The sequence below is a fragment of the Dinoponera quadriceps genome, unplaced genomic scaffold (assembly GCF_001313825.1).
Source record: "Dinoponera quadriceps isolate SergipeBrazil2010 unplaced genomic scaffold, ASM131382v1 scaffold2167, whole genome shotgun sequence".
NCBI lineage: Eukaryota > Metazoa > Arthropoda > Insecta > Hymenoptera > Formicidae > Dinoponera > Dinoponera quadriceps.
In genome coordinates this window covers 766,235-788,536 of record NW_014556702.1, presented here as the reverse complement: position 1 = coordinate 788,536, position 22,302 = coordinate 766,235, and the positions used below count along the sequence as shown (strand labels likewise).

General features: G+C 43.0%; 4 protein-coding genes across 6 annotated transcripts; 2 read left to right on the top strand and 2 right to left on the bottom strand.

Moving 5' to 3' along the window:
• Positions 1 to 267: 267 nt before the first annotated feature.
• Positions 268 to 5,116, bottom strand: LOC106747977 (SAP domain-containing ribonucleoprotein). Its single transcript, XM_014626071.1, has 7 exons — positions 4,851 to 5,116; positions 2,943 to 3,039; positions 2,783 to 2,844; positions 2,367 to 2,618; positions 2,105 to 2,233; positions 616 to 687; positions 268 to 477 (listed from the first exon to the last, which is right to left on the bottom strand). The coding sequence occupies exons 1-7, from the start codon at positions 4,899 to 4,901 to the stop codon at positions 379 to 381; spliced, it is 762 nt and encodes a 253-aa protein (XP_014481557.1). The 5' UTR covers positions 4,902 to 5,116; the 3' UTR covers positions 268 to 378.
• Positions 5,117 to 5,346: 230 nt separating this feature from the next.
• LOC106747978 (ubiquitin-fold modifier-conjugating enzyme 1) lies at positions 5,347 to 6,690 on the top strand. Its single transcript, XM_014626072.1, has 4 exons — positions 5,347 to 5,546; positions 5,763 to 5,894; positions 6,086 to 6,253; positions 6,402 to 6,690. The coding sequence occupies exons 1-4, from the start codon at positions 5,424 to 5,426 to the stop codon at positions 6,483 to 6,485; spliced, it is 507 nt and encodes a 168-aa protein (XP_014481558.1). The 5' UTR covers positions 5,347 to 5,423; the 3' UTR covers positions 6,486 to 6,690.
• LOC106747976 (NADH dehydrogenase [ubiquinone] 1 alpha subcomplex assembly factor 5) lies at positions 6,640 to 8,897 on the bottom strand. Its single transcript, XM_014626069.1, has 3 exons — positions 7,461 to 8,897; positions 7,182 to 7,366; positions 6,640 to 6,950 (listed from the first exon to the last, which is right to left on the bottom strand). The coding sequence occupies exons 1-3, from the start codon at positions 8,069 to 8,071 to the stop codon at positions 6,661 to 6,663; spliced, it is 1,086 nt and encodes a 361-aa protein (XP_014481555.1). The 5' UTR covers positions 8,072 to 8,897; the 3' UTR covers positions 6,640 to 6,660.
• Positions 8,898 to 8,902: 5 nt separating this feature from the next.
• Positions 8,903 to 17,561, top strand: LOC106747973 (sorting nexin-13-like). Of its 3 annotated transcripts, none has more exons than XM_014626065.1 (10): positions 8,903 to 9,181; positions 10,931 to 11,043; positions 11,217 to 11,316; positions 11,403 to 11,489; positions 11,586 to 11,710; positions 12,398 to 12,959; positions 13,269 to 14,852; positions 15,098 to 15,286; positions 15,374 to 15,588; positions 16,227 to 17,561. In XM_014626065.1, exons 2-10 carry the CDS (start codon positions 10,931 to 10,933, stop codon positions 16,555 to 16,557), a joined length of 3,306 nt encoding a protein of 1,101 aa, XP_014481551.1. In that variant the 5' UTR covers positions 8,903 to 9,181; the 3' UTR covers positions 16,558 to 17,561. The 3 variants fall into 3 exon arrangements, with proteins under 3 accessions (XP_014481551.1, XP_014481549.1, XP_014481550.1); XM_014626063.1 differs by having other exon boundaries at positions 8,906 to 9,134; XM_014626064.1 differs by lacking the exon at positions 8,903 to 9,181 and adding an exon at positions 9,194 to 9,554.
• The last annotated feature ends 4,741 nt before the right edge of the window (positions 17,562 to 22,302 follow it).

The following is a 22,302-nucleotide window of genomic DNA, read 5'->3' as shown; positions in this document are numbered from 1 at the left end:
TCATCAAATAAACAACTCAATGGCGAATAAGAGGAATTTTTTATTTTGAAGTTATATATTGTAATTGTTGCTGCAATACATACACTCTTATATCTCTAAGAATGATCTCTGCTTCATTATCATTACAATAAACCAAGATACGATGTATTAAACAAGAAAAATATTGATAAAAAACTACTATTAATGCTTTAATACTGATCGGTGATATTACAAAGCGAATTACACAGACACATAATACATACACACAATAATCGATTGTCTTCCATGTATACATATATATATATTTATTTTTATATATAATAGCTTTATTTGGAAAATACGACAATTTAAGTTAGAAATCAAAATCTAGAGCGTAGTTTTGGTATATAACACTGAGTATCATTTAACAATCTTATATTTATTGTGAAAAACTTTGCCTTCAGGTTTCACTTCGCCAAACCTAGCTTTTCTCTTCTCCAGTCGTTCAGCCAGTTCGGCCTAGAAAAAAAAATGATTCACAATGATTAACTTAGATAAATGAGAATAGAGAACCAATGAATAATGATGAGAAAGAATCAAGATTATATGAATCTCTAAAATTAACATGTGCATTTTATACAATAATCGTCCACTTACCTTTTCCATTAAAGTGGATACCGATGTGCCAAATCTCTCTGCGCGCTTCTTCAATACTTCATACGTAGTGTGCTGTAAACAAGATTAAAACGTTAACTTATATAATCTTTGAAATTAACGTTTAATTCGAATAACAACTTATTGTTGGAAATAATATAACAACTTAGGTTGGAAACTATGAAACAAGCGTTGAATAGAAATAAAAATCAAAAAGCGCTATTTTTCACATTATTTATTATTTTTAATCGAAATAATTTCCATTGGCATCTACGACTTTCTGCCAACGATTAGGCAAGTCATAAATGCCTTTTTTAAAAAAATCTTCATTTTTAGAGTTAATAAACAATTCAAAGTCTTTTATAATATCGTTTTGGTTATTGTATTTTTTTTTTCTTAAAAATAATTCATAATTACGAAAAAGGTAATAATCGGTCGGTGAGATGTCTGGTGAATATGCAGGATGTGATAAAAGTTCATATTTTAGAGAATTTAACTTGTTAACAGTGATTGAAGCTTTATGTGGTCTTGCGTTATCTTGCAGTAATATTACGCCGTGCCGATTGAGCAATGCTGGTTGTTTTTTCACAAATTTCTCATGCATGACATCAATTTCACGGCAATAGGACTCCGCTGTTATGGTTTTGCCTGGTTGTAGGAAGGAATAATGGATCACTCCTTTGGCATTCCACCATATGGTAACCATAATCTTCTTTTGATGGAATTTCGGCTTAGGGGTATTCTTATTCTGGCGGTGTATTTTTATCTACCCATTTGCTTGATCGTTTTCGATTGTCGTACAAAATCCACTTTTCATCATAAGTGATGATTTGGTGTAAAAACGGCAATCGTGTATTGCGAATCAACAAAGATGCGCACTTATTCTTGCGGTCGACCATCTGCAGTTCCGTCAGTTCGTACGGTACATATGAGTCCAATTTTTTTACTTTGTTTATTGCACGCAGATGTTTTAATACAGCCGTATGGCTAGTTCCTAGCTTAGTCCCAAGTTTACGAATAGTTGTGTCTGGATCGGATTCCACAGTCGTCCTTAATTCCTCGTTATCAATATGGACCGGTGGTCTTCCTCGAGGCTCATTGACGATGCTCAAATTGCCAGAACGAAATTTTTGGAACCAATATTGAGCATTTTTTTCATTGGTGGATCCATCTCCGAAAGCTTGATTAATGTTTCTCGAAGCTTGAGCTACACTATGATTTAATTTGTACTCATGCAAAAAAAGCAGATGTAAATCGCGTTTTGTTTCCATCTGGTTTGGGAGAAATATAAAATAAAAATGAAACACAAACATGAAAAAATTTTACAAAATGAGTAAGAAGAATACCTTTAAAATTTATAAATAAAAATATCGAGCGCACGTTGTAATGAACCTCTCTCAGTCGCAGTTGAACACAGACTAACCAAAAACGCCCGTTTCATAGTTTCCAACCTAATATATACAGCCGTGAAAATGAAACATCAATTTCTTACCACAGGTGTTTTTATAGATGCCGCTGATTTATTATTTTGATTGTTGAGATTGAATCGAGCTAATCTAGCTTCCTTCTTTGCAGCTTCAGACAGCGGTACTCCGAATTTCTTTGCTCTCATCTCCAGTCTCTGACAAAGGAATTAACCGTATATTGTAGAAAAATTTATGATACATATCTATTATATTATATAAGAGTCGAATATTGATCTTGCCGCTTTATATCGTATCGTAACAAATAGAAACTATGTAATTTTTCATTACCTCTTTCACGCCAAGTTCCGATAATTTGATAATCTTTTTTTCAGATGGGGCAGCCTCAGGAGATTTTACACTTTTGTTCTCATTCTTCTCCACTTGGTCGTTCTTGATTTCCTCGAGAACGGACTTGCGATTCAATACTATCTTTTTCGCATTACCGTTGTTACTCTCTGTGGACAACTTCCGCTTCTTGGAATTGGTTGGAGGAAGTTCTTGTGAATCTGGTTTACTGGATAGCTCTTCTATTTCTTCGTCCTGTAATTGATTAATAATGGATCTTTTGTACTGTTTGAAACCAATAGATATATTCTTACTGTATATTACATATGTATTATGTTAATAAAGTTACATATACGCGCACACACATACACACACACACACACACATAGTAGTTAACATGATATTATATTTATATTTACACCAAGTACTTCATCTTCATCTAAAATCTCTTCTGCAGTTTCATCTAAGGACAATGCAGAATCTAAAATATGAAAAATTCATATTTCATTAATATAATCAGATTTATTCCTGATTTATAAATAAAGAAAGAATAAAAACAAGAAAGAATAAAAGACGCACCACCATGCATCGCTAATTGAAGTCTCTCTACCAATTCATTTTTATTGCCTGTAGTAGAAAGTCCTCTTTGCTTTAATTCGGCTCTCAAGTCAGCTACCTAATAAAGAACATATTATTTTGATATAAGAAGAAAGAAAAAGTATTTTGTGTAACCAAATTACATCATATAATATAAACTGTCTACACAAAACTGTTTTTAACCAATAATATATTTATATACTGCAGGCATGTGAGCGGTTTAATCACCAAATAGAGAGAAAAATGAGTTTCTTGGAAAAATAAGAAAACAGTGGGTCAACTTTGAAAAAAGTGAGTGAAAACTGAGTCTTATCTATTATACTATTCTTCTAAAAAATTAAAAACATTAATTTTATAGTCAATAAAGTTAAATTTTTAGAGGTTAAAGAAATTTTTAGAGAGAAAGAGAGAGAAAGAGAGATTTATAATTTTTTAGAAGAATAGTATAATAGATGATAAAAAATCAATAAAGAGTAAAACTTGAATTTTGGGGAATAAAAAATGTTGCAAAATATATATAGAACTTAAAATTTACTTTCAATTCAGCTTAGACACATATATTCATATACAATAAAACTCTCCATGAAAAACAAATCAAATTAAATTCCTTATGTTTTCTCAAAATTTAATTTAATGAAATAAAATTAAAAACAAAACTTGAATCAGATAAGCTACATTGCAATAGATTTTTAGGATGTTAGGATATCTCAGATCTTTTCGTCAAACAAAAAAATTTCAAATATATATAAATATTTAAATTACAGGTATTTTTCTTGTAAACAGACTAGTTAGTGAACTTTTTAAGAATAATACTCAATAATATCCAGTTTAGAGAAAAAAAAAACAGTCAAATGTTCTCATAATTGTCAGTCTCTGTTTTCATTTGCAATAACTTGGTCTGGTTTGGTGGATAAACAAGAATTGTGAATGAATAAACATGGACAGATATTGGCAAATTCTGAATAAAAGATTCCAGTATGTAATTATAGAAAACACAGGGGTGTATTCATGATAATAATTATCTGTTTTTTTACGTTCCTTTATTAATAAATTGTTTTGGATTAGTGGAAAAATAAGAATTATGAATGGACAAATGCAGACAAATCGTACACAAAACGATTCCACTATGTAATTTAAAAGGAACACTGTCAGTTGAAAAATAATTGGCTCATGCCTGTCATTATTTTTCTGACAAACCTGATAAAAACAGCTTAAAAATAAAATCATAGTTCAGCACTTTATGAATAATATTGTGTTGTTGGAGTCATTTTATGTTCTATTTTCTTTGTATCTTTTGTTTTATTTTTAAAGAAGCAAGTTGTTGAACATGATTTCTTATGATCAAGAATTTTCCTTTTCTGAAAGAATTCAAATCGAATAAGGAAACAGTGAGAAAAATGGACTTTTTTCTTAAAAGTCAGAAAAAGTTACAGTGTTTTTAGCGGGGAAAATAAATGGGGGGAAAATGAGAAAAGTGAGTCACTCTCCCATATCTGATGCTTCTCACAGTACAGTTTCGAAAGATCTCAGATGATTGAGTTTTTCTACATCTTACTATATTATATATATCCTATTATTAATACTAATTAATAGGTGGATATTAACAAACTTGTGGAAAGAAAGATGTTTTTTCTTTATACCATGCAAACTAGACAGCTCGATATCAAGCGATTGGCTGCAATCAATTGAGTGAAATAAGATTTAATTATTGCACTCTAATTAATCGTTAAAATAATAGTTTCCAACTCTAACGGCGGAAGTAAGTGCAAGAAGGCAATTCAAAGCCGTGTACGAATGCTGCGATTGATGCGCGCAAGAAAAAAATTGGAGGTTAACTACAGCGATAAACACCATCGCACCGTCGTACCGGTCGGAGCTCGCAATACATACCTTCATTTTCGATAGTTCGCTAAGCCCTTTTTCGTAGGACGAGTCAGCCATTATACACCCACGGTAATGAAACAGATCGAGTCGTATTCGTTATTGACGATTAATACCTCACCTCCTGCAGCCACAGTGTTTCATGCAAGACTCAACGTTAGGACGCGCCACTTCGCAAGACAGAGAACGCAACTCTCCTATAAAAGTTCCGACGAATTCGACGTGAAAAAGGTGACTGCTCGTAGTTTCCGGTTCGGACAAGTTTGTAGTTCCAATTCGAGCACGTCTATAGATTCTCGTACATCGTGACTGCTCGCACGCGGAGACAGATCCCTCTGTAGAAATTTTGTGGAAACGCCAATCGATTCTGTTAGAAATTTGTCTATTGGTGACACTGACGATACGATGGTAAAGTAGAATTATCGGCAACGTGAGGTTATCACGTTGAAATTCCCGGCTGTGATTGGTCAATTCGCTTACCGCTTGCGTTTTTCTGTCCACCACAGCCGTTGATTTGACGTGAAACTCCGTGACGAAACACTTCCGTATTTTAACCTCCGAATGTGACAAACCGATGTCAGGATGGTTGATGAGTCGACAAAGAAAACTTTGAGTAACATACCGCTGTTACAAACGAAAGCTGGCCCCAGAGATAAGGATTTGTGGGTGCAAAGGTTGAAGGAGGAATATCAGGCTCTTATTAAGGTAAAGAGTTAACAGTTTTCTCAGAGATTATAAACGTCACTTCCATATGGACTGATCAATTTTGATCTTTTTTGATTTAAGTATAACTTGTACCTATCAGAAACTAATCTATCACTGTGACAAGATGTAAAAATATTGACTGTGAAAGAACAATTCACATAATCTAATCATTAAATTAAATTATCAATGATTATTTATTATAATTGTCTTTTGTAGTATGTTAAAAACAATAAAGAAGCAGACAATGATTGGTTCAGGCTGGAATCGAACAAGGAAGGTACGAAGTGGTTCGGCAAGTGCTGGTATATCCAGAATTTCCTGAAATATGAATTTGAAGTAGAATTTGACGTAAGTGAAAATTTTCTTGGCTCATTTGATCTGAATAGGGAAGATCCTATTGAACATAACGTTCTATTTGCACAATTACATCTCTTTAATTTATTTAGTTATTTATACCAAAATGACAAAACTAGGGAAAAATCTCTACCTAAATATCTAGAAAGCTTGCTCAGCGGTATCTTGTTCTTTTCTGATGTTAGATTCCTGTTACATATCCTACAACAGCACCAGAAATTGCTCTACCAGAACTAGATGGTAAAACGGCGAAAATGTACAGAGGCGGTAAGATTTGCCTCACAGATCACTTCAAGCCACTGTGGGCTCGCAACGTCCCCAAATTTGGCATTGCTCATGCTATGGCTCTCGGTGTAAGTTAAACAATTATATATATCGTACAATCTGTTAATGATTAAGCTATCCTATCCTCTTTGTCTCCTGAGACATGAATATATAAACGTGTACGATAAAATCCGAGTTTGCCATGTGAAAAATAATCTTAAATGAAAATTTCTTCAGTTGGGGCCGTGGTTGGCGGTCGAGATTCCAGAACTTATCGAGAAAGGCGTCATAGTTCACAAGGACGATGAGAAGAAGACGTGAATATGGTATATACAGAGAACGAACAGGACTCTTCAGTGGAGAACGGTGCGATGAAAACGGCGACAAAATACGGTTGTTGATAAGTAATAAGTTATTTTTTATGCCTATCATTTATACGATGCGTTACATTTTACACGATGCGGAATATTTACATTGTTCAGCGCGCGAATAAAGGCTACTTATCGTCGTCGCCGAGTTTGATTTTCTCAGTGTTCTTGATTATCTTGTCGAGCTTGTACAGGTCCTTGAGCGACACCTCTCCTGTACCTCTCTCGATGGGCTTCGGTTGAGACGGGTCCGGCTTCCAGCCCAGCATGTATATTATCTGATACGTGGCGGGAACGAACGGGGTGTTATCTTCTTTGGTTTTCCCGTAGAGCCCTTGATATATAGAAGCGGCTGCGATCAGTGTGTCCCTCGGTAGATGCAAATTACGATTCTTGGCCGCGTTATTCTCGGCCATTCCTAGACACAAAGTAAGGATTATTCCGTATAAATATAATCCCTCGTTTATTCATATGTACGTAATTAAATTCCCGCCCGTAAAGACATTTCGTCTGTTCTTTTCGGTTCAACTGGCTGCACTGGTTTAAGAAATGTATAACTTTCAATTATTAATCATACTAATTTATCAATCATACTGTTCTAACTGAACAGCTGTTTCTACAACGATACGTTATATTGATCGCTCTTTACCTCTTAAATCCCACATGAGCTCGAACATACTCGGATAACCGACAACTATCTCGTCGGTGTCAATGGTCAACATGGTGAAATTCGCTCTCGTCAGCAGAGACCCGATGTCCCTGATCTCCACGAACGGCGAGATATGCGGCGAGACACCTCCGTGCCTCTCCAGTTCAGCTAATTGCAAGGAACTTCTGTATTATCAGAATAAACGCCAGAAGTAATTGGTGCGAACGCAACATCCCGAGGGATCTTCGGTCTGATTCCGATTCCAATTTTCATGCTTACCTCAGCTCGTAGAGTGTATCGCCGCCGAATACAGCTGCCAAGAACACACCGTCGTTCTTCAGGCAATTGTTGATGTGTCTGAAGCATCCCGGAAGATTGTTGACCCAATGAAGACTCAGGCAACTGATCACTATGTCGAAGCTGTTGGCCTCGAAGGAGGGATTCTCCTCGTCGACAACCTCCTTCGTGACCCTTATACCCTCCGTGCTCTCAGCCTGGTGCAAGAAACTCGGACTCATGTCGGTCAACACCAACTCTTCCACAGATTCGCTGAGGATCCGCTTGGACACGTGGCCACGACCACAACCCAGGTCCAAGGCTCTGCTGAACTTGCGCTTGATGTCGAATATCCTGTCGGACAGTCGGTCGCCCACCTCGTCCTTGATGTAATCGTAGAGCTTGACTTCGGTGTCCCTGGCGGCGCGCTCGCGATGCAGCAACTTCGCGTTCCTGTCGAAGACGTTCATCGGACTGTCGGGAGGTAGTGCGGACATCGGCGCGATGTTACACGCGTTGTTAGAATTGCATCCGCGATTTAACAGATTCGATTCGCTGCCTACCGTACGCAAGCAAGTGCTGCTTGCACGACGTAACAGGAGTCCCGGGATCATCCTTGCGGGTGTTCGCCGAATTACCCGGCACTGCACACCGTTCACGTCGACTTCTTGTCGTTGCAAATGACTATCAGGTGCTGCCGAGCTTCCTTCCAATCGCCAATTTCAACGTCGACTTGATACTTGACGTGACCGGCCAGCCGGTGCTAACGTCAATGCATCCTTCGTGCGGAAATTGAAGAGATTCTTCTTTACTTTGATACCTGTTTAGATACTTATTTAGATACTTGTTCCGAGTTGTATCACTCCTTCGTCCTCTTAGCACCTTTTCTCCTCGTACACGCAGGTTAAGTTAGCAAATCCTCGGTTCTTTATACATAAAACATTGCAGAAGATAAATCGTATCGTCCGCTTTGCTTTTTTGCTGTAACGTCAATGCTTCACGTATTGTCAACTCGCCGTTGTTACATGAAATATCAATTGAAATATTAATTCGTACGTAAGACGGGTCGAATTCGACGTTCCATCCTGTTGTTTTCCATTTCTTACAAAAACAGGTTAGGAAAATTTCATTCCAGCCTCCGGGAGCGGATAACACCACTGATAAGATAATACTGAAGACTCGCAGCCATATTGGAAAAATTCCCGGACTTCTCACGTGGGCTCGATGATAATTCGAAAACGCTGATAACGTCTGATTCCGCTTTCCTACACGACGGGCGGCGTGCATTTCCGCTTCCTGCACGGAGAGCGTCCCACGGACTCGCCGAAGAGGGCGCACCGTCGAAAAATCCCGAGAATACTCGCTCGCCGTCGATCTTGATTAGTCCCTCATCGATGCCCGCGCGGCGATAATAATAATAATAATAATGATGACGACGACGACGACGACGTCGTCGCCGCGCTACCGCCGCCAACCACGCAGAATCGTACAGGATCGGAAGACATGATGTCGCCCGACGTACTTATCAGCGCACCGTGCCGCACCGTCCGCGAGGATGTAAATAAAGCGCCGCTCAGCTGACCAGCTCGCTCCGGATGAGCAACGCCGCCGTGAGACTCGCAATATGCGTGTAGCCGATTGCGCCACGACGACCACCGGCCCGACGAGCAACCAAAGGTGCGTGCTGATCCCGCCGTCGATCGAACCGATCGAACGGCTACACGGTGCGTGCCCGTCGACCGATGCTCTTGCGTCGCTCTTCGCGATCCTCTCTCCCTCGCGAGTTCTCGCACCTCGGGATGACGCGCGTGATCCGGGCGATACGCGCGCGTTCTTTGCACTCGCGCCTACGACACGTCAGTCAGTGTGACAGTTGTCGAGTTGTTTCGCGAAGCGATGGGGGGGAGGGCGATAATGTCAGCTCGCACATCGGCCGCGTTCCGACAATCGCGTCCGGACGATCGTTCGGGATCGGTGTGAGATGAGAGCGGCGAACGAGGCGCGATCGATCATTGGCGGAAGATAGAGGCTTCACGCGCGAGTGAAACGGTGGTGGCCGCCGAGGCGAGAGTGCTCCTCCGATGTTGGGCGGGAGAGGTGAGAGAGTGTGTTTTGTTTTCAAACGCCAACGTCACGGCAAAGTGTTGTATGTACATCCTGCCCGTCTCTCTCTCTCTCTGGCACGAGCGCTCGTTTTTATATCTCGCTCTCGATATGTGCGGGGTTTTCGTGACGGGGATGTTCCCCGTGTCACTTATCCGCGATACCTGGCATTTTCGCGTCCCGCAATCACAGCCATTGATTTTGCCGCTACCGACGAGCCGGGGGAGCCGATGTCGACCGATCTCGGACCTTTTCACGTGCGAAACATACCGCTGAGAAGAAGATCCGCTTTTGTTTTTCCGCCGCTGAATGTCCACGTAATAGACCGTATTGTTGTGTACTGTGTGCCATTGTGACTGGCATGAGTACGTGAAGATTCGTCCTCGCATCGAGGATTTTGTCGAGATACGCGGGAAAAAAATCAGTCTTAGATCTGTGATAGATATTCTCATATGCGAGCGAGAATATTGTAAACTTCTCGATGGATTTTCAGTCTTGATTGCATTTTTTGTATCGATGCAGATGTTACCTGCGCTCAACTCAATTCTCAAGTTTAAAAATCTTCGAAGAATATTGTGGTATTCTTGCGCATACATAATATCTATCGTTGATTCGAGGCTATTTTTTTTTTTTTCTGTCAAAAAAGTCACCCAATGCCGTGAAAATTCCGATGTCGCGAGTTATTGCTGCTTGTTCCGCCCGAGAGAGAAAACGCAATTGACCCGGAATTATTATAGTAATTAAAAGTCAATGAGTCTTCGATTAAAATTGTGGCGTGATAAATGAATATTTGTTTAAAACAAGCATATTTCAAACATGTTCTATTCTCGCAATGCTATCACGAAGCATAGATCAAATATTCGCACACTATGCTCAGCATTTCTATCTAACTGGGTGCTATCTGCTTGCGTCGTCGTTGTTATCGTGAAGTTTATTCGTTTTTACGCGAAACAAATCTCAAATTAACCTTCTGTCCTGTTGTTTGCGGACTCTTACGAAAGAAAAGCCCGAATTGGGCCCCGAGTTTGCCCGTTTTCGCCGACTCGTCGTCGCCGAGCATTAAAGATCCGTTATCTTTTCTCGTTTCTCGATCCCTCCCGGCTGTTCCCTCGTTTCACATTTTATCATTGCTACTATTTGATAGGCGTGTAGCACAACGAAAAATGCCGATAAGTCGCTGCCGTCGAATGGTGAAGTCTTAACGACTTATTTTCTCGTCGCTATCACGGCGAGTTTCTCCTCACGTCTCCCGAGATAATTACGGCGGGCGCGTACTTTGGCGCGCGACGGAAACGCTTCGCGCGTTCTTCGGCGCGCTCTTCGGTGCGCGACGACTTGCAATACGCAATCGATTTTTCTTCTCTTTTCAGATGAACGTCCCATTGTACGGCGTTCTCGGAGCCGCAGCGACTCTGCTCGCTTACATCCTCGGCATAGGAACGGTCGTGAAGCTCCTCGTCTGTTTGCTTGCGTTAATTTTAGGGTAAGTCGACTCTCTACGATCGAATTCTCTCTATCGAAAAGAGAGAGATAAGGTAGGCGAAAGGAAGATAACTAGATGTTGATGAACCGGCGTCGAGTTGATTAGCGAAATAACGCCGCGTATGCCACGATGCAAAGGTGCGTGAAGGAAAAAGATACTCTTCTCTGTTGCAGGGCATTGACCTGTATATATAGAACGTACGCTCCGAATCTTGACGATGTAATTAGGTCTGAAAGGGAAGACTTAACTAAGAAGACTGAAAAGTTCCGACAGGTGAGCTGAGGATTTCGGGGGCGATTCGACGATCGGCCCTTCTTTCTCGATAAAACGGCGTCTAATGTTTCCTATTGTGCTTTCAGTATATATTAGATCTATCTAAGGAAAAGATGACATTCACGTTAGACAGGAGAATAACCGGTAGTCGTATCATTGATGAATCCCTGCAAGTACATACTCAATATTCCTAAAACCATGACGAATGATCGTCTCTCTTGATCGTACGTGATGAGTAGCCTCTGACGCACGTCCGTTCCTTATTTTAGGAAATCTTGGATTTTCTTATCAGAGATTACGTGGAGCCGTGGTACACCGTCATTACGGACGATGAAGAATTTATCTATTCTGTCCGGGACACTGCTCAAAAAATCGCCATCAATGTCGCAAATCGGTGTGTGTGTGTGTGTGTGTGAGAAGATACTTCCACATTTCTCTCTCGTATTTGTCCACTCTCGTTAAAATCAGCTCTTTCTCGCGTGTTATATTCCATCTCTATACAGTAAACAATTTTTTGTTATATTTAACACGAGGTGAATATTATTAAAAATTAATACAACATTAATATCTATATGTCAATCGACATTGGAAAGTGTAAAATGTATTATTTTGATATTTACAAATGTTATTTTAACACATATATATTGAATATTGGCTCAATACAAAATATTGAGAGGTAACAAGCACAATATGTTAAATTAACACACAGGTGTTAGAAATCTATTAAAAGTGTTAAAAATGTTAAAAATCGATTTTAACACAGTGTCTTTTTACCGTCTGTGTTATCTTCTATCATCTTCACCTCGATTGCAATTCCGAGAGCCGGTGACCCGGACACGGCTTAAAAATTACATTCCGCAGTGGATATTTGCGTTTACTTGGCACACTTTTTGACACACGCCACAGTGACGCGTCGCATTGTTCCTAAAATTAAGAATAAAAAGGAGACAGCAATTCGCGTAGGCACCGGAAAAAGTCCCCAAAGCGTCATTCGGTAAAGAATAACGAGCTGTATAACGAGATTGTGGTCAAAACATGTGCGGATCAGTCGCTTATTACTGAATATCGATGCACGGAACAGGGTGAAGAGCGTCGATTGGATACCCTACTTGACGACGCGGCTCGTCGACGATGCAGCCTCGCACGTGCGGCTGTACCGGCAGGCGAGCGCGAGAATGAAGCAGATACGATCGAGCAGAATGCAGAAGGGTAGCGCGAGCTCGAGCACGTCGGGCGGCACGCCGAAGAAGACGCCCACACACCGGCGTAACAAAAGCGAGACCGACGTGTCGTGGTACTCGCAATCCAAGTTTTACATACCGAACCTGTCCTCGCTCACCGAGCCGATCGAGGCCGGCGACGAGAAGGAGGAGGAGTCGCTGGAGAAGATATTCTTCGATCTCGAGGTGCAGATGGAGAGCAACCTGATATGCAGGGACTTGGTGTGCACGAACGACACCCAGGAGCTGGAGTTCCTGGGCGAAATATCGGAGATCCTGCTGTACCTGGTACTGCCCAAGGCTGACTTCGATTGTTTGACTGTGAGATTTATCTTAAGGGAGTTGTTAGTGAACGTTATAATCAGACCGTTGTTGGATCTGTTCTCCGACCCTGATTACATTAATCAGGCGTGTATATGGCTGGTGAGTACGAGAGAGAGGAGCGATGCACTTGAAACTTCACATGAACAATCTCACGATCTTTCGCAACACATGTGTTTATAAATATCATTGTTCCTCCGCGAGTATCGAGACAAGAGCTTCCGTGTTCTCGCGAGCATTATCGCAAAGGGATCCGATTCCAACCCATTTTATCCGATTCGATCCGATCTGATCTATCTTATCGTACACCTCTGCCATTCTTCTCTATCAATTCTGTTTACAACGCTAATATCGCCATCTCAATTGTGTCTATGTGTGTGTGTATGTAACACCTGGATTTCTTCATTTTAGTGTACTAAGGAGAGTGGCTTACCAAGTGATGTCTTTTTAACAGTGATTAGAATAACGGATAATTTAGACGAATTAACGGCGATGAAGAGTATAGTTTATAAAGAGATAGCGCACCTGCGCTCGAAGGATTCGGGCGGCGAGGACGATCTGTCGGTGAAGCAGCAGCTGAACAGCCTGTTATACGTGAAGAGGATCCTGGAGACGAGGATCATCGGTATGCAGGAGGGTCTGGAGTCGGAGACCGACGGGATCGGCGCTCAGCCGGAGTGGAACAGGCTGCTGATACCCGGTCAGAAACTGGTGAACCTGCCGTTGGACGAGCTCCTGAAGAACAACATCGCGCTCAGCTACTTCATCGACTACATGACTTCCATCAACGCGGAGGCGTACCTGTTTTTCTACCTGAACATCTACGGGTGGCGGGTCTCGGCCGAGCAGCAGATATCGGACATGGAGTTGCAGAAGATGCAGAGCGGTCAGTCGGCTGGAGGCGCGGCTGGCGCGAGGCGCAAGAACGCGGATTTGGACAATCTGAAGGAGGCAGCCACGAAGATCTACCAGCAGTACCTCAGCGACAAGGCGTCGCCGAAGCTGCAGCTGGACGACGCGCTGGTGAAGGGCCTTCTGACGCGCACGAGAACCGAGTCGATGAAGGAGACCTGGTTCGACGAGTTGCGCAACTGCTGCTACGAGAAGCTGCAGAACGAGGACAGGTTCCTGCCGGGCTTCAAGCGCTCGTTGGCCTACGTCAAACTGCTGGCCGAGCTGGATCTGCTGAAGGACCCGGTGTCCGAGGACGACACCAAGTCCCTGGACAGTATAAGTCTGTCCAGCACGAACAACGAGCTGGACACCCTGGAGGAACTGTCGGAGACGTACAAGACGTCCGACGACGCGCGGCTTACGGTCGCCACGAAGGAGGGTGCCACGAAGTCGAGTTCCGCCTCGAGCTTAGCCAGCATGGGGGAGGTGATCGAAGGTAGAGCGTCCGACGAGATCGACGCGGACGTGCCGGCCGGCGGTCCGAAGGGCACGAGGATCGCGCGCAAGAGCTCCGCCACGGAGATCGAGCAGTTCGGCGAGAAGAAGGACATCTCGTTCTACCTGGAGACGAACGCGGAGCAGTTCGTCAAGCTCGACGAGAACGACTACGATCAGAACGCGATCAAGAAGCTGCAACAGGGTCGCTTCGAGATCACCGCGACGATAATAGAGACCGGCATTGTCAGCGACCGCGGCAAGACCTACGGGATCTACGCCGTGGCCGTCACGAAGAACTACGACTCGGGCTACAAGGAGAAGTGGCACATATACAGGCGGTATTCCGACTTCTACGACCTGCATCAGAAGATCAAGGAGAAGTATTACGATCTGGCAAAGATACCGTTCCCCGCGAAGAAGGCCTTTCACAACATGGAGCGCACGGTGCTGGAGAGACGGATGCTGATGCTGAACGCATGGCTGTGCCAACTCACGAAGCCCGCGATCGTGGACGGCCACATGGGTCTGCAGAATCTGTTGTTAGCTTTCCTGGAGCAAGGGGATTACGACAAAGGAGTCACCGGCGGCCAGATCTCCAGAACGGTAAGTTGACCGGGATTTTTTCGCTTACCCATTCACACGGAAATACGACCGATGAAATTTCCACGGGAAAAACTAGCCGATTTTCGCGACGTAAGAAATTTATCATATAATTATAATTCATACAAATTATAATTATACAAATCATGAATATATACAAGGTGTGTTCTGAATATATAACATCCTCTATGTATCGGAAGGAAAATTGTCTGTGTTTACTTTAACAAGAAAATGTGTGTGTTTTACAGATAGATACTTTAATGAATCCTTTGAAGACCTCCATGAAAAGCGTCACGCAGGCGGTCAAAACGATGCCGGACAATATGTTGAGCACGGTGGACGGTGTGATGGACAATCTGAGCAAGTTCTTCGGCAATCCCAAGAAAACGAGTATTTTTTACGAGAATACCAAAGTCGGCGCCGGTCTCGACACTGAGGTATCATTTCACATTCCCGATTATCGCGACTCCACACATCTGGCGAAAAAACGTCGGTGACGCTAAAAAATCGCATCTACTTTGCAGACCGACGACAACATCCCGTTGCGAATTATGCTGCTGTTGATGGACGAGATCTTCGACTTGAAGGTGCGAAATCAATGGCTACGAAGGCGGATCATAACGCTGCTGCGGCAGATCATTCGAACGATGTTCGGAGACATAGTAAATAGAAGAATAGTGGAGTACGTGTCGTTTCTGACTAGCCCGTCGAAGGTCGCGGGTTATTTGCGTCTGTTCAAGTAAGTAGCTGACACGTCGACGCGAGCGGAATGTTTGCACAAGTGCGACCGGCACTCGCCGAAGGATCCGTCATTAAAATTTCACTTGGTAATGACGAGATTCATGTTTGTCATTTTCACCTCAGCGCGCGATTACATGTTTACCAAAGTTGATCGCCATAAATTTTATCGACACTTGAGGGTTCCTGATCCCCCTCCCTGCAGCCATCTTGCTCGATGACGTCAGAAACGAGAAAATGCTCAGAATTCTTGCGGTATTCGTTGAAATAAAAAAATTATCCACAAGGTGACGTTCATGATCCATTCAGCACTCTCTTGTGAAATCCCCGGAAAACTTTCTTTTTGCTCCAACGATCGGTAAATAATCGTAAAATTAACACGACATGTAACCTTTCCTTTTAATCTACCTTTTTCACGGCTATTTGTTGATTGCTCGAGCAAAAGGAAAGTGTGGAGTATTTTATAAGTGAGCTGATTCGATTGTAAGTGTCATGTGGGTGTATGTTTTTATTTGAACGTATATCCCGCAAGAATTCTGGCCATGGATTTCCTCGCTTCTTACGTCGCAAAACAAGATGGTGAGAACGCAAGAACCCTAATCTGGGAATGAGGATATTAATAAGGGGGTCGTTTGGCAGGAATAGCTTCTGGCCGAACGGCGTGAAGGCCGAGAGTAAGCCGCCGCGAGACACGGAGATGAAGAACAGAACGCGAGTGGCAGCTAAAGTCGCCCTGCTTTCCTGTCTTTCGGACGAGTTGAAACATATCATAGGCAGCGAGACGACGAGGCGCGGGCTATTGAGGGTGTTCGAGCTCTTTCAGCGGCCCGTACTGAATAGAAGACTGTTGTACGTGCTGCTGGAGGGTATCGTGGAGACGCTCTTCCCGCAGAACGATTTAGTGGCAATTTTCAGAAAACTTTACTCGGTGTCGCCGCGAGTGAGGAACAAAAGCAAAGGGAAGTCCTGATGGAAAAACAAGACGGAATGATGTCCGGATGCAATGGCGCGAGAACGGCAATTAGCCGGGACGCATCGCGGGAAATTAGAAATTCTGCCGACCTCTGTCGGCGATCTTCGAATGAAGATCACGTCACCTCTTCGAATAGCTTAGAGAATTACGATATTAATAAGACACTTGTGCGCAAATTGTGTCCAACGTAACGGAAACATATTTAAAAATATCTATGCGTTCGACCCGTTGGGCTCTCATTCGATTTTAATCTTCTCTCTTTCTCCTTCTCTTTCTCTCTTTCTCTGTAGAACAAAACGTATTTATCAAAATCGATCGAATAAGATTTCTTTAACGTGACGTGACCAATCGCATATTCGGCAGTTAACGCGTCTTTCGTAGGATCCTACGTGTTCTCTCGGCACTCGTTTTTAGAGGAAGTATATCGCTCAATTTTCTCGTTCATTTTTTAACAACGTAGCAATGCGTGATGTCTGAATGCCGAAATCGTAATGTGTACTTAATGTGCGAGTTCAATTAGAGGGCGCGGAGAGCGCCGAGTGCAAGCTCGTTAGGCCGCGGAATTTTTGATACTCCATTAGGTATCTATTGAAATCTATCGGGATCATCCGCCCCGAGGGAGCCGGCCGTGTTTCAGTCAATCAGTCAGAACGCGGTAGTAGCTTTATTCGAGCTCAATGGGTCAATGGGTCCTCAATCGCTAAGCTTATTGAGATGTTACTGAGTGTCGTTCTCTTTCTCTCACTTCGAACCGAGCCCTCTGAGCTGCAATGCGAACGTGTGCACACCAACGTGCCGCCATTGCAACGGACAACCTAAGCCGCCTAGCTTGCGACAGGGAACAAAACGGAAGTCGAAACGCTTTCGTATCTCGACTATTTGTACACCCCAGACGCGCATGTCGGGAAAGTTCCGCGCCACAAAGTTCCCCCCTCCCCCCTTCCCTCATAAAAAATTTGCGCACGTAGTATAAAATACATAAGATACTCTTGTGTGTGTTTTTAGGAAAAATAAATTCGATATTTCGGATACACTGAGAAAAATTAGACTCTCAAAGGAAGAAGAGAAATAGCGAGGCATGACTTCCTTGGATTCATACTCGCCGGATCTCTCGGACGAGGGGACGGCACAACGTTGGGGGTCACCGATTTTCATCAAACTCGAACATAAGAATATGGTGCATCTCTAACAATCGTGTATCAAGCAATAAGGCGCACTATTAAAAACAAGTAGTGCGCTTCACTGCTCAGTTAATTGTTGGGGATGTGCCATACTCTCACCGAGAGTTTGATCAAAATCGGTGACCCCAACATCCCGTCCCCTCGTCAGTACGAATCGTTCTCTATGCGTAATAAGATAAGAGAACGCCTTTCCTCGCTCCCGCCAAATGCATAACTGTCCCGTTTCCTCGAGATGAATGGCACATACACACACACACACATATACACACACGAAACAAAAATCACTGGTATCGCACTGGTAAGAGAAACGCAGCCGGTGCCGGAGTTTTTTCCAGCGATACGCAGCTACTCGAAGTGATCTAGTGGCCAAAAAGTATATAATATACGAATCTGATTTGCGTAATCGAGTTTGCAACTCGAGCTGCTACTCCCGTCGATATTAACGTAGAATAATACGCGAAACGCGAACTCCTTGTGATTACCTCGTAGGGGAATGCAATAAGGTCCACGGAAAACATTCCATTTGCATTTTAAGCTACACCAGCTAGTTAGGCAATTATCCTTTTTATTACAGCTATCCTCGAAGCCCCACGATACACATATGACACACGTAGACGTAAAGAAGAAGAAGGAGCACTGTGACATCACGCAATCGTATCACGTACATCACAATTACATCACGATTTTACTTAAGTTCCGAGCGAGCGCGAAAAGCAGCGCCGCGCGATCGATCAAGGCGTATAATTTTTATCGCAGACGTTGTATACTTAATTTATATATGTTGGATCACCCTGGAAGTTTTTTTTTTTCCTGTGCCATTCGAGTGTATGCGCGCGCGAATAGTGTCTATATTTATTTTTTAACAAGAAGAAAAGATTGTCACTACAATAGTTCTGACGAACTGCGTTCAAGCAGAGAAATTCAACAAAGACCCTCCCCCCCGATGATCGATTACCTTCGTTGAAAGTGCAAAACGCAAATGTATAAAATTGTTGTATATTACTCTCTATAACGTACGTCTGTATATAAAGTTATTTCTATCGTGTTAAAACGCCATACTTACCATGTTTACTTATTAAAGGAATTATTTATAAGCGGTTGGCAGTTCTCACTTTTCTCCCCAAACGTGCCCCGCTCCAGTACGTCGGCCGTACGACGTTTATTTTTATAGACAAGTGCGACACACTTGATAGACGCAAAATTGCCAATAACAGTCTCAATAGTATTTTTAACGTAATCCCCTGTATCTTCGCATGATCATTCATGTTTATTATGAATTATACAGAATTGCACAAACAAATAATATCCGAATTAAGGGAGGAGATACGTCGGAGCAAGAATTAATCTTCCAATGCGCTCAGAAAATTCAAATTCTTTCGAATTTTTCTAGAAGACTAAGAAGACTAGTAGCTAAATAAACGTAATTAAAATTCATTGTATGAAACTTTCGAATCGACCGATTTTTATTAGAAATTCGAGTTAATATCGATGAGAATATTTCAAATGTGAATATCATATATTAATACTTAGGATCCTTAGTTGAAAAGAAATTAATTTAAATATATACAATTTTTTGCAGCATGCTGTAATACATTAATATATGATATTCAATAAAAAAAAAAGAACAAAAGTAGTTTAAAGGTGATATCATATATTAATGTATTAAAGTTGCAAAAAAATTACATATATTTAAATTATAATCTCTTTTTCTCTTCAATTAAAAAAGGATAAAGGTAGTTTAAATGTGGCTATAAATTAATATATTACAACGTTCTCTCTCTCTCTCTCTCTTTCTCTCTCTCTCTTTGCAAAAATAAATTATATTTAAATCAGTTTTCAATTAAATGAAGAATGTATGCGAAGAGCGATCGTCGTTGCATTGAACACTTAAACCTCTCCGAGTCGGAGATTCGGAGTCGGAGGATTCGTTAGACTAGTCCAAGTGGTCTAATTACCGGTGATCTGAATGCCAGTGTTGGGGCGCAGCTAACTACGAATGGAAGCTAAGTGAATCTTTCTGACTGCGAGCTTAGTTAATCCCAGTCGGTGACTGTCGGTTAGAACAGGGCACGATTGTCCGCCCCGTCGGGCGCGTGGACTCTCGTCGCTTTGTCGCCGGCCAAGAAGAGAAAGCAAAGAACGCGCGACAATAGAAGAGAGGGTGTTCAAAAACAAAAGAAGTTTATTACTGGGCTTGGGTCGCCGCCCCGAAACCGTAGGCAGAAGGGGATGCTCGACAGAGAAGGCTGGTGGGGGGAGGGGGCAACCACTGGTTCCGCCACGAGTTCACCCCCGTCGTACTTTGTACCGCTTCTCTCTTAACTAGAACTTCATGAGTCGGCCTGGTCTTTTAACATGAGTACGTAGCGCGCATATAAAACGAAAAATCAGCGGTTTTTCCGAATTTTGTCGTTCAACAAATTCGTTCTCACGCGAGTGAAAATATTAACTGTAATTGTGTAATTTCTTTACAAAGAAATACCATGAAATTATATACGAATGTATTCAAAATACATTTCTTATTTTATTATCTACGGTCGTTGACAGGTTGAAGTCGAACTACAACAGATAATATAATTATTATTAAAAGCCTCTAACGGGTTAGACACAACTATAATTATTTGTTATTAGCTTAGAACAAATCGTCATCTTATTTTGCCACCTTCACCTGCCTTTCTCCTACATTAGATAACTTGGGAATGAATTCGGAGCATCTCTACTGCAATACTCTCGACCTACCACGAATTTGCCGGCCCTTCCGGATCATGCGGGTATATTTGAGATCGGAGCGGATATATCAAAAGCACATCTGCGCACGATCTTTGTTACTCGTCACTATGAGAGAATGATTTCAAATGCCGCGCGCACTGCGTCATCGGCGCCTGTGCGAGTCGATCGATCCGCGTGTGATCGATCTATTCGACCGCCAAAATTCGGGCGCCCGTTAACTCGGCCAGTCAATATTCAAGTGGTACGCAAATGTTACCGCAAGATTGACAATTATCAACCAGTGGCACATAAGCCAACACGCAGAAAAATGCATACTGCATTCAAATAAATGTGACTTGCTTTGAGGTCGAGAGGTCTGTGTCGAACGCTTTACGTTCCTTCCGTGTGACAACGGGAATAATCCGAGACACATGAAAGCGATATTCCATTAAACGCGTGTACCCTGATAGACACAATTCTTCCCGAGGATATCATTTAGCTTATCCCGACTTTCACTAACCAAGTTAGATGGACAATTGAAACTTCGGTCACCAGGCTCGGCGTCTTGCAGCGGAACTAGAGGCGCACACAAAGCAAGCGTGTCTGTGTGAGCCGGTTTTGTCCCTCCATTCTTTAAAGAACACTTATATGTTATAAACTAACTATTAATAAATACATTTAATAACTCATGATAAAAGTAAATCAGGTTTTATTCCAGTAAAAATAAAAAATATAATGATTAAATTGTGGCATAAGTAAGAGAAAGAGAGAGAGAATTGCACGTCACCTTTTCACCTGGGAAAATAAAGTTACTTTCAATCGCGTACGCACGAAAAATTTCTGTGCGCGTCCCTGACGGGGACATTTTGTCGGGGCGCAAAATAGCGTCGTAGGGGGAGAGGGGGGTGAAGGAGCGAAGATCGTCGGAGGGGCGCGCAGAGGGAGCGTCGAGGGCTTCGCGCGTCGTAACGAGGAAGGGGTACGCGGAGAAGAGGACGAGAGCATCGAAAAAAGAGAGAGAGCGAGAGGAAAAAGGAAAAAGAGGACGGGGAACGGGGATAAGGGGACAGAAGGAAAGCGAGAACAGAGGCCATTGTGCGAAAAGAATCAGGTACCGCTCGCGTATGCGTTTTCAGAAGGGGGTTCTCACCCGTGGCGTGTTGCGGCCCCCGGGCTCTCTCTCTCTCTCTCTTTCTGGCGGAAAGAAAAGAGGGGGCGCGAAGAGAAGGGGAGGAGAAGTAGCGGCCATACGTGAGCGACGTGACTACCGCCGAACGAGCGGCCCTCGCTTACTCTAACGAAAGAAAATCGATATGCATGATTCACGCACGCGAGAGCGTGCCGTAGGGGGTTGGAGGGGGGCGAGCGGGGTGCTTTTGCGAGGAGAGCAGAGGGATGGAGGAGAGAGAAAGAGCGAGAGAGGGAGAGAGAGAGAGAGAGGGGCAGAAGAAAGTCGTGCGACGGAGGGAGAGAACCAAGGGGGGAGGGGGTCTCTCTTTCTCTCTCTTTCTCTGTGCCAGCGCACTTCTCTCTTCCCTCGGCCGCCTCGTTCTCGAAGCGCATGGGGGACGAGCCTCCGGGTGTACGACGTGGAGTAGTGTACGCACGAATACGCGTACGTACGCACACACACACACACACGCGCGTAATTCTATACGTAGGCGCGCGCGCCCGCGCGTCTGTGACGGGAGGGGTATACCCCGCGATGCTACCCCCTCGGTCACTCGATCAGTCGTGTCCGAGGTACCCGCGCCGTCATAAACCGTCGCGTACGCGTCCCGCGTGTTTTCTCTGGGCCGGCGACTACGCGCGACTTCCGGTTAACCGAGTTTTCGCCACCCCGCGACCGGCT

Excerpts from the sequence above, each read along its gene's own strand:
- LOC106747977 (XM_014626071.1), bottom strand. The coding sequence starts at position 4,901 with ATGGCTGACTCGTCCTACGAAAAAGGGCTTAGCGAACTATCGAAAATG. Across the intron at positions 2,234-2,366 it reads CGGAACTTGGCGTGAAAGAG|AGACTGGAGATGAGAGCAAA; the intron begins GTAATGAAAAAT and ends TTCCTTTGTCAG. Across the intron at positions 688-2,104 it reads CATCTATAAAAACACCTGTG|CACACTACGTATGAAGTATT; the intron begins GTAAGAAATTGA and ends TCTTGTTTACAG.
- LOC106747978 (XM_014626072.1), top strand. The coding sequence starts at position 5,424 with ATGGTTGATGAGTCGACAAAGAAAACTTTGAGTAACATACCGCTGTTA. Across the intron at positions 5,547-5,762 it reads AATATCAGGCTCTTATTAAG|TATGTTAAAAACAATAAAGA; the intron begins GTAAAGAGTTAA and ends TGTCTTTTGTAG. Across the intron at positions 6,254-6,401 it reads CTCATGCTATGGCTCTCGGT|TTGGGGCCGTGGTTGGCGGT; the intron begins GTAAGTTAAACA and ends AAATTTCTTCAG.
- LOC106747976 (XM_014626069.1), bottom strand. The coding sequence starts at position 8,071 with ATGATCCCGGGACTCCTGTTACGTCGTGCAAGCAGCACTTGCTTGCGT. Across the intron at positions 7,367-7,460 it reads GATACACTCTACGAGCTGAG|AAGTTCCTTGCAATTAGCTG; the intron begins GTAAGCATGAAA and ends CTGATAATACAG. Across the intron at positions 6,951-7,181 it reads GCTCATGTGGGATTTAAGAG|GAATGGCCGAGAATAACGCG; the intron begins GTAAAGAGCGAT and ends CTTTGTGTCTAG.
- LOC106747973 (XM_014626065.1), top strand. The coding sequence starts at position 10,931 with ATGAACGTCCCATTGTACGGCGTTCTCGGAGCCGCAGCGACTCTGCTC. Across the intron at positions 11,044-11,216 it reads TTGCTTGCGTTAATTTTAGG|GGCATTGACCTGTATATATA; the intron begins GTAAGTCGACTC and ends TCTCTGTTGCAG. Across the intron at positions 11,317-11,402 it reads AGACTGAAAAGTTCCGACAG|TATATATTAGATCTATCTAA; the intron begins GTGAGCTGAGGA and ends TTGTGCTTTCAG.